This window comes from Erythranthe guttata, chromosome 8 (assembly GCF_056151865.1).
Source record: "Erythranthe guttata isolate IM_541 chromosome 8, IM_541, whole genome shotgun sequence".
Classification (NCBI taxonomy): Eukaryota; Viridiplantae; Streptophyta; class Magnoliopsida; order Lamiales; family Phrymaceae; genus Erythranthe; species Erythranthe guttata.
Window position 1 is genome coordinate 13,032,853 of NC_142540.1, and position 9,745 is coordinate 13,042,597.

Here is a 9,745-nt window from a genome sequence, read left to right on the forward strand (position 1 = left end):
TATATATATATATATATATATATATATATATATAACTTAAAAAATACTTTAAAAAACTTAAAAAAAACTTTTAAAAATATATTTTTTTTAAATGTTTATATTTAAAAAAAATTAATTTTTTTTTTTAAATAGGTCAATTTTTTTCTTAATACTTAAATGTGTATATATATATATATATATATATATAGAGAGAGAGAGAGAGAGAGATAAATATATATATACAGATAGATATATATATACATACAGATATATATATAAATAGAAATCCAGAGAAGTATATATATATATATTTATATATGTATGTCTGTGTATGTGTATATATATAGAGAGAGAGAGAGAGAGAGAGAGAGAGAGAATTAATTTTTTTTTTTTTTTTTAAAACCGGTTCAAACGGAACCGTCGGTTCCCGGTTCCAAAAATGAGGAACCGGAACCGAACCGGTTTTTTCGGTTCCGGTTCCGGTTCCGGTCAAACCGGTTCCGGTTCGGTTCTAAAACCGTTGACCCCGGTTCGGTTCCGGTTCTAACCGAACCGGTGGTCAGGTCTACATGTACCTCAGTAATTTTGATTTATAAATTTAATTAGCAAAGGTAAAAACTGATTTAGTATATGATTGCTTATATTTTATTTTTTTATTTCTTTTTTTAATCAAGAAACCCAATCTATATAAAAGTGTTGGAAAAAAGTATTTCAAACAAAAAAAATTAAAAAATAAAGTGATACTTGTTTATTTCACATACAATCTGGACCCACAAATATTATTTCACACCAATTTCCTCATCACTAGACTTGTTTTTACTGTGTCGTTTAACTATGATTTAAATTACATCTCACAAAATACAAAAGTGGTAGGTATATATGCACGCAATTAGATATTAAGCAAACCAAGATATTGTGGCAGAGAGAAAATTGAAAAGGATTAATAAAATTTCAAGGTCCACAGCCAGAAGAATTGCAGAATCTGGTTCAAGATCACGTGATTAAGCAAGCTACGTTTACTCACAATAGACAATATAGATATATTTTCTTACAAAACCTTGGTAATAATAAAGCACAAACAATAAATCTCTTATCTGAGTAGTAATTAAAAGATTTGACTACCTTTTTACAAACAGTAAGAGAAAAATGAAGTAACCAGCAAAACAAATGATAGTTGGGATCTTCTGCGGCGCCAGTTGATCAGAAACAAATAACAGGAAAATGCTGCTATATCCGCACCAGAAAACCTCAAACGAGACTCGACTCAACTCTCAACCTGCGAAACAAATTTCGTTTTCTTAGCCATCAAATTGACTTTTACAAGGGAAAGTAAATCCATTGTTAATTAAGGTTAATACCATCGAAACACTCCAATGAAATATAATACAAGAATTAATTGCTGCAAACAATAAGCACTAGATATTCCAGCACTTTCTCGACACTTTAAATAATTGCAATCAAGTGGTTTAGCAAAACACCTACTTTCTAATTCATATGTCTATAGATTCTTCAGCTGAAACACAAAATCAAGAATGGCATGGTAAGCTAATGCAAATTCAACCCAAACTAGGTAGTCGGGCATCTTACCTTCATTTCTTGAACTACAAAGACATACAATGTATACACTTTATAGAAAAGGACTATCTATAAAATAAGCTAAACTAAGTAGGCCTGAAATTGTAGTTTTAGCCTTTTAAGGTCTTTAATACGTAAACGCATTGTTGATCCAATAAATTATTTTGAACATTTATAAATTATTTCAGCGGGGGTGTGAGATTAGAACCACTTCTAAACCTGCATCCAGCTTCAAATCTGCAATTTATCAGTAATACTGGGAGCTTTCATAGATTTTGCAATCCTTATCTCCATATATATATATATATATATATATATATATATATATATATATATATATATATATATATCTTGGGCGACATGATGAATTCATGAACAGTACCCACCTCTCGTGATATTGTCACCAGAATGTTAGTAAAACACTTAAGCCAGCCTTGGAAGGAAACAACAACCAAGGAGACGCATGGCATATGGACATATAGGATAAGTTAGCATAAAAGGTGAAGATCAAATATGAATATGGATACAAATGACACTCACAGCTCTGACCGGACAAAAGCTGGCATTATTCACATAAATGAGTAGAGTCGTGGTATCCATGTCGGGCATTATAAGGGTAGTTCAATTATATCCTAATTATCTAGGAAATATTGATATTTTCTATACATAGGCATAAAGGTCGACAGAAAATGTTTTGATTCTGTCTTGATTGGAAAATTCTCATTTTTTATCTGAGCAAAAAGTCAATATTGAGGGCCGGATCATGATTGATACGATAGGAATCAAAATACTCAAGTTCGTACTAATAATTCTCAAAACAATTCTAAAAAATATATTTTTTCTCTTATGAGTTCAGACGGGAATATGCTATGCTATGATGAGGGTGAAAATAGTTAGAAGTAATTACCTTTCTTACGTATCAGCCTTGGGTTTTCTTCCAGCCACAATCTGGGATATATGTAGACCCCTGCTGAATGCTTGATTGAAAAGAATCCTTGTTTGCATGTTTTGGAACCCAGGCAGCCACGAAAGAAGGGCAAGAGGTACCATGACAATCACTCCAAACATAATGTCGTACATGCGAGCTACAGACACAACAGTATCCCAAATCTTTACTTTCTGCAGTAAGGGCCGAAATACCTGTGCGATAGATATAAACCCCCACCCAGTGGGAATAAAAGCCAGTAAACTGGTGAAAATATCCATAAACTTGAAACTGGTGAACTCGAGCAAGGCAATCATCAAAACTACTGCAAGTATAATGACAAGGAACTGGACCAAACGGTAATAAATGTGTTCTTTTGCAGAATATTTGTCCCGAGCATATGCAATTATCGTGTATAGTACAAGAGCCACAACCACATAGATCCATGAAAGCAAATAAACAGCAATGCTCTTGCTTCCAGCAGTAATGCCCAGTTGATATACAATCCCGTACTGGAAAAAGAAGAAACGGAGGTCCAAAATGATTTCCAGTACCTTTCCCCAAAGCCCAGTTGTTCTTAAATGATCTTGCTCTTCATACCACCACTTTTCCCAGCTCTGTTCAGATTTTGCAAACACGCCACCCTTGAACCATATCCAATCCATGAACTCATCAAAGTCATATACAGTTTTTAACCAATCAAAGCCCAAAGGATTGAAAATGAACGGCCCCAAAATCCACGACACCACTAAAAACCAACTGGTAATGGTCAGTGCTATGTACACAAGAGTTCCTTTAGCTACCGGGCTGTAGGAAGCATATACAGTGAGTATCAGTCCGAGTTCAATCGCCTTCACAAAATGACTACGAGCGTATAATCTATAATTCTCCACAAACTTCTTATGCTCTACCACAAAGCCACGGCCAGTTGCGCGGTATTTAGCACCACCATGTAGAATAGTTCTGCCAAAGTAATGACCACGGGTCCCCATGGAGAATGTATAGAATACAGCAGAAAGTTGGAGCTGCATTGTTATAAAGTCCCAAATAGCATTCAGAAAGCCATGCTCGAGTGAATTCTCAACAACCATTGGCAAGGCAGTAAAGAGACCAAGTTGGATGATTAACTGCTGGTTCAAGATTGTACCAAGTGCTCGATTATCGTTCGAACCTGCCAAGGCAAAGCCTTCTAGCCCACTCAATGCCAGATAAAGCCGGCCCCACAAAAATGCATAAACAGTAAGGAGAATCATCATGGTATTGAAGAAAAATCCCACCGTAGTATAAAAGAACGAGAGCATTCGAAAAAAGTCCAGCCTATGACCCAACCTGTAAACATCTCGGCTCAGAATTTGCTCACCGTTCCCACTAGCAACCTTGGCTTCAAACATAGAGATTTGATTCAGCCCAACATCCCTTCCCTTTCCAACTTGGATGTATTCGTGGTGAGTAACATTCCCGCCTCTCAATGTGCAGTTAAATCCAGCAAAAATATCCTCACTAATGTTAATCACTCTAGAAGCCTTGCTTAGACCTCCCCGAGTCAAAAACCAAAACCTGTCAAACACATCAGGGTGCCCATAATGCATCCGAACTTTCAAAGGGTTGGCTAAAACACGCTGCCCCAAAGTGACAAAACTCGTTTCTTGTGCAGACATGAACCACGCAAGTGATGATACAGAACCTGTGAAAATGTGCTCCCGAACTCCAAGGATAGTAGGCTTCCTAATACCGTAGTAGGATTTGAATTCCTCCAAGAGATTCCGCATCTTCAGAGCCTCCTCAAAATAGTTATCCTGGTTCATGTCAATGGTCTGAACTGCATCTCCTCTAGTGAAGATAATGGCATGATTCTGATTCTCTGGTTTCCCCTCTCCAAGCTTCAATGGACCAGGAAGCTTGACCCGGTATATCTCAACTTCTTTATCCAGAGTCCGATCATATTTCACCAGGACAGAAAAATACTCTTTCTCATCCCTCTCTGACGACACCTCATCAACATAGGCAACACGGAGTGCTTCGTTAATTTTCATCAAATAAAGTATCTCATCGGCATGAGGATCCTTTTTGGCTTTCTGAGAACCATAAATCTGGCATGCAACCACATAAGTAAATTTCATTAAAACTGTTCCACGCTCGTGACCTTTAAAAAAGGCACTGACTGAACTATTTCCTCTGCTCAAAGTTCTTGAGGAGGATGAATTTTCTGAATCATCCATGTCATCATTATGCCTCATGGAACCCAGTTGCTGAGATCCTTCTCTCATGTCCATCTCAGAAGCAGAATCCAGAAAAGCCAGCAACTCAAGGGCACGATAGTAATACATCATTCCCCTCACTGTGCGAATGAGTGTTTGGCCTCTGTATGATGCCCACATCCGAAGTTCTCTCAGCCTAGTTGTCTCGAGTTCCTTTTCACTTGTCATACCTTCTCGCCGCATCCTTTCCAAGAAGTTCTTCCAATCACTGGCATAGATGGTTTTCAAGTAGTAAAGGGTTGATATCCCATCTTCATTCTCAGTTCGGAGATTTTCCTTGCTGTATAACACCTCTTCACTGTAGTAGGGGGTCAAAACACTGAAGGCCATCATTTTCTCAACCTGAGGAGCATGAGGCATGTTCATGAACAAGGAATTACTGAAAAATGCAATTCTGCGCCTTGCCTCAAGATTTTCTGGAACCTTCTGCATGGAATCCTGAGAGATGAGAATTGTTTGCAATCGACGTACACGGCGATAAAACATCTCATTACTTGCACTAGGCAACTCAACAGCATTCTGAAAAAGCAATCTTTCACCAGAAACTGCCGCTTGAGGAGCTAGACCGTCCTCCTTCAGCTGCTCGTTGTTTCTGGGCTCTTTCAGGAAATCTCTAATCGCTGCCTCATAAAGAGCCTGAAGAGCATTCACCACCTTATCAGTATCTTTATCAGGCTTCAAGGCAAGATTAAGAAGATGAACCAACTTTCCATGGATTTTAGGAAGTGCATTCATCTTATAATTTTTTGTAAACTTCTCCAGCTGAACCCATTGATCAACTTCTTGGAAGAAAGTTTTGATTATAGACCGTTCCTCAGAATCATATTTCACAATTGACAGTAAAAAGTGCTTTAAGCTATCATATGCTTCAATGACTGCACATCTCCTATACTCGGTCTTACAGATCTTATGCCAAAGCCACCTGTCAGGAGCATCTGATAACTCTTGTGCCTGGCTCAGTGCAAGCAGTAGCTCATTACAGAGTAGCAAGCACGGCCACTGAATCACTCGAATTTCCCAGTTACATTTAGGATCTTTTCTGTCATTCTGAGGCAGCTCCAAAAGCTCAACCTCGCGGTCACAGATAATGTCTTCCTCTCTGAATGTATTGATTATCTCATTCCATATCAACGCAAATTTATAGGCCTCCACCTGGTTGGATTCAAGTTTTTTAAAGGGGCGTCCAAGCCCATATCTCAGCTTCAGTCGGTTAATGGCATCCCTGAACTTGCTCTTAAACGTTCCCCTGGCATTCATCAGCTGCTCCTCAGGCATAAGATTAAACTGAATAGCACTGGCAAAGAATTGAAATCTCAACCTCAACTGCTGCATGTTTCGAATTTCACCCAAGTGATCAAACAACCCAACTGCAGCTCCCACAAAAGAGGAGTAAATTGAATACCAAATCTGGAGATCCATTAGGTAAATCAAAATAACCGGGAGCCACAATAGCCCAACTGCAAATCGGTTACTATTATCAAAGAACTCGTGCCACTCATAAACAACGTTTTTAAGACCCAGCAAGTCCTTTGTCGGAGCAATCATGGGCTTAATCTGCATGAAGTAACTGAAAACAAATTTTGTTGCAAGCACTACAATCCAGAAAAGGCTATACTTAACATTATCCACAAGACCTTCCCTAAGCCCCCGACCCACAAAACTCCTGCTTTGGAACCACCATGACAACAAATAAAATATCTTCCAATTTGTGTTCTCCAAAAAATTTCTAACCCACGGCAGAACAAACAGAGCCAAAGCTAACAGCTCTGGAGCAATAAAAGCCACCACAACCTCAAGGAAATTTACCACAATCCTGTTTGCAGCACTAGACCAATCCCCATCTTTATTCTTCTGATTCCATATCCTTCCATAAAACACCCCAAACACCACAATCCATACAGCTGCAACAACAGATTTCAAAACCATCCTCACTCCCAATGACTTGGTTTCCCTCGACACCAAATTGTACTGCATTGCAATATCCAACAAAGACTGCACGAACCTCAACGTGCTCCATGTGATAAACAAAGTCAAACACCTCACCTGAACGTCCCTACTACCCAATGCCTGCCATGGATACTCCCTCTCCGCCCAAGCCACAATAATGGCTGCCTGGAGGAATAAAATCAGCATAATCCATAGCTTATCGAAGCTCCTAAATAAATTCAAAAATGACCTCTGCTCAACAAACCCCGTCTTTCCTACTTTCTTCCCCTTATTCCCCGTCACAAAAAAATTACTCCCGACATCAATCGGCCATTTCAGCTTATCAAAGCACCTCTTACTCCAAAAGTACTCATTTATATCATCGTAATTCCGCCACGCAGAGTGTGGTGCTGTCCCATTCTTACTATTCTCCACCTCAGCTTTTACAGTTTCATAAATTGGCTTCACAATTTGGTTCAGAAAAGCGTTCTCCCCAGATATAGAAGGTAGAAAAGGCCTCCCAGTGTTCTCATCAATATAGTCCTCCAATATCTTATTCAATTCCATAGCCATATTATGAAAGATATAAGAAATACATTCGGGAATGAAACGTAAATTGGCAGACTCGCCCCAAATAAGCAAATAGAGCGAAACGTACAAGAGCTCGCGCCTGTGATCGGAGGACGAGTGACGGGAGTTAGAGTCGGACAGCCAAATATTTGACTTGAGGTTGAGGTACGAGCACCAACTGGAGTAATTCTTCAAGAGATGGCGGCGGAAGCGGCGGAGGACGGAGGGGTCTAGGGTGTCGATGTTGTCAGGAGGCGGCGAGAGGCGCATCTGAGCATTTGAGAGGTGGAGGACGAGGTGCTCCCTCTGGTTCTTCACGCTAGAGGATTGGAAACCGAAGAAGAGGGCGAGCCAGTCGAGGAGGTCGTAGTTGGGCATCCATGGAGAGAACGGAGGGCGGCGGAGGTCACCGACGGAGCGGAGTGCGGCGGCGGCGGCGCGAACCTCGGGGAATCGGAGGGAGGGGTGGTCGGCGAGGAGGTTGTGGATTGGGATGATGTTGTAAACCTCGTCATCCTGTGGTCGAGGTGGGCGTTGATTCATTGGAGCATTCGCCGGAGAGATCTGAGAATTGAATTGATGCAGGGTTGACGAAGGGTGGGGTTTATATTTGGTTTTCTGTGTATCTCCAGATTTGAAATCGGAAGACAGACTTCAACTTTTCAAATGACTATGGCGGATGGGGGAGTTTACGCTGTTTTTGGATACTGATGGCGATTTGTATGGTACGCACTGCACTTTTAGTTGTACATTAGTTTTATTTTTCTTTCCTTTTTTTTTTAATGGGTAAATTACAAACACCCCCGAGATATGGTCAAATTACAAAAACCCCCATCTTGTTTGGATAATTACATCTACCCCCCTCAACTATGATTTTTTCTTAGACCTCCACCCTTATTGTGCCAAATTCAACATAGTCATCTAGATTCCGTGAAATGTGCTCTAGTTTGTACTCGTTTTGTGTAAAAATACAGTTTCCGATGCACCACAAACTGATATATACAAGCTAAAAATCACATATTATGATCATCTTGCTTCATAATGTAGAGTTTGAATGGGATAAAACGGGTACAAAAGTGATAATATTCCATATAATCTCGAAGATTCCACTAAATTTGAGGAGTTGAGGGGTGGTTGTAATTATCCAAACAAGAGGGTGTTTTTGTAATTTGATCATACCTCAGGGGGTGTTTGTAATTTACCCTTTTTTAATAGACAAAAAGTTATTTATTGGCCTTCTTTCAAGAATTTTATGTAACAATTAATATTCTGAATTTCAATGTGTAGGACTAGGACTAAGGATTCCATTTGGATCTAATATGATTTATTTTATTCCTCCCACTCACCCAATTTTGAATAGTAAAAAATGAAGAAAAAACAATGACGCGTTTGTCTTGAAAGGGTTGAGATAGAAACGGTCTTAACGCGTTACCCCATATATTATACAATAAATAAATAAATAGAAGACAAATAGTTCAAAGTCAATTAAATTCATCGATATTGGCCACTTCTTCCTAACTGAAACTTGGCTCTTAAGTTATACATTAGCTCCAATGGTAAATATAAAAATTATCAATTGGAAAGTTTTTTGGTGATTTTATTTATAATTTCCACATGTTAATTTGTTAATGGAGCAAGTGAGCTTGTGTTACTTGAATCAAGTTTAATTTATCTTACCAACGGTCGCTAGGTCAAACTTGTCACACATGGTTAGCCTAGTGGGGTTTACGTTTCTCGTATGGTTTGCAAACTATTATACGAGAGTGGAAGTTTATCCATTGCATCTCTATGATTGGTTGCGGGTTCTTTCATTACAAAAACAATAAAAAAAAATTAACTCCGATGAAATTATCAAATGAGGGTTCTATTTTGATAATTTACTTCTTGGTATGTAAATATATTTGCTGGAAATCAGTTATAGAAAATGTAACCACCTAAACATACAATCTCAAGTTGACATACGGCAATTACAGAGTAAACTGCAAAAAGTACCACTGTGTAATCTCCAAATAGCAAAAAACCCCCTGTGAAAAATAAATTAGCAAAACCCCCCCTGTGAAATTTAGTTAAAGGCAAAAAACCCCCCGGTTGACTTAAGTGTGGCTCACTCGCGGGTTGCGCGACTGGTAGTAGGTTTTTGGACGTGAAATGACGAAATTGACCCTAAAAATGTATTTATATGTATATATATTTTCCTTTTAATTTGATTGTTTAGAAATTAAAATATTGTTAAAAATAGTAAATAATTAAATTTAAAAATTATTAAAAATTTATTAATCAAATTAAGTATAGTTTTTTTAAACACATAATAACGGAACTTAAATTTTCTTTTCATGTAGCAATAATTTAAAATATATACAAAAATTATGTAATAATAAAAACAAAAATTAATTAAAGACTTCATTGTACCTTTATAATTAAGATATAACAAAAATAAAATATTTAAAATATTTAAAAACTATAAGAATTTATTAATTGCAAAATCCCGGGGTACTTGTGTCTTTTTATATGA

General features: G+C 38.1%; 1 protein-coding gene and 1 non-coding gene across 2 annotated transcripts; both read right to left on the reverse strand.

The window, feature by feature from the left end:
• Positions 1-895: 895 nt before the first annotated feature.
• GSL05 (glucan synthase-like 5) lies at positions 896-7,952 on the reverse strand. The gene is made up of 2 exons (XM_012992418.2): positions 2,462-7,952; positions 896-1,255 (listed from the first exon to the last, which is right to left on the reverse strand). Exon 1 carries the CDS (start codon positions 7,774-7,776, stop codon positions 2,467-2,469), a length of 5,310 nt encoding a protein of 1,769 aa, XP_012847872.2. The 5' UTR covers positions 7,777-7,952; the 3' UTR covers positions 896-1,255; positions 2,462-2,466.
• Positions 4,740-4,820, reverse strand: LOC148768538 (small nucleolar RNA J33). Its single transcript, XR_016033348.1, has one exon. It is a non-coding gene; the product is annotated as a small nucleolar RNA J33 (small nucleolar RNA).
• Positions 7,953-9,745: the final 1,793 nt, after the last annotated feature.

What these genes read in the sequence shown, in the direction of transcription:
- GSL05 (XM_012992418.2), bottom strand. Translation starts at nt 7,776, where the DNA reads ATGAATCAACGCCCACCTCGACCACAGGATGACGAGGTTTACAACATC.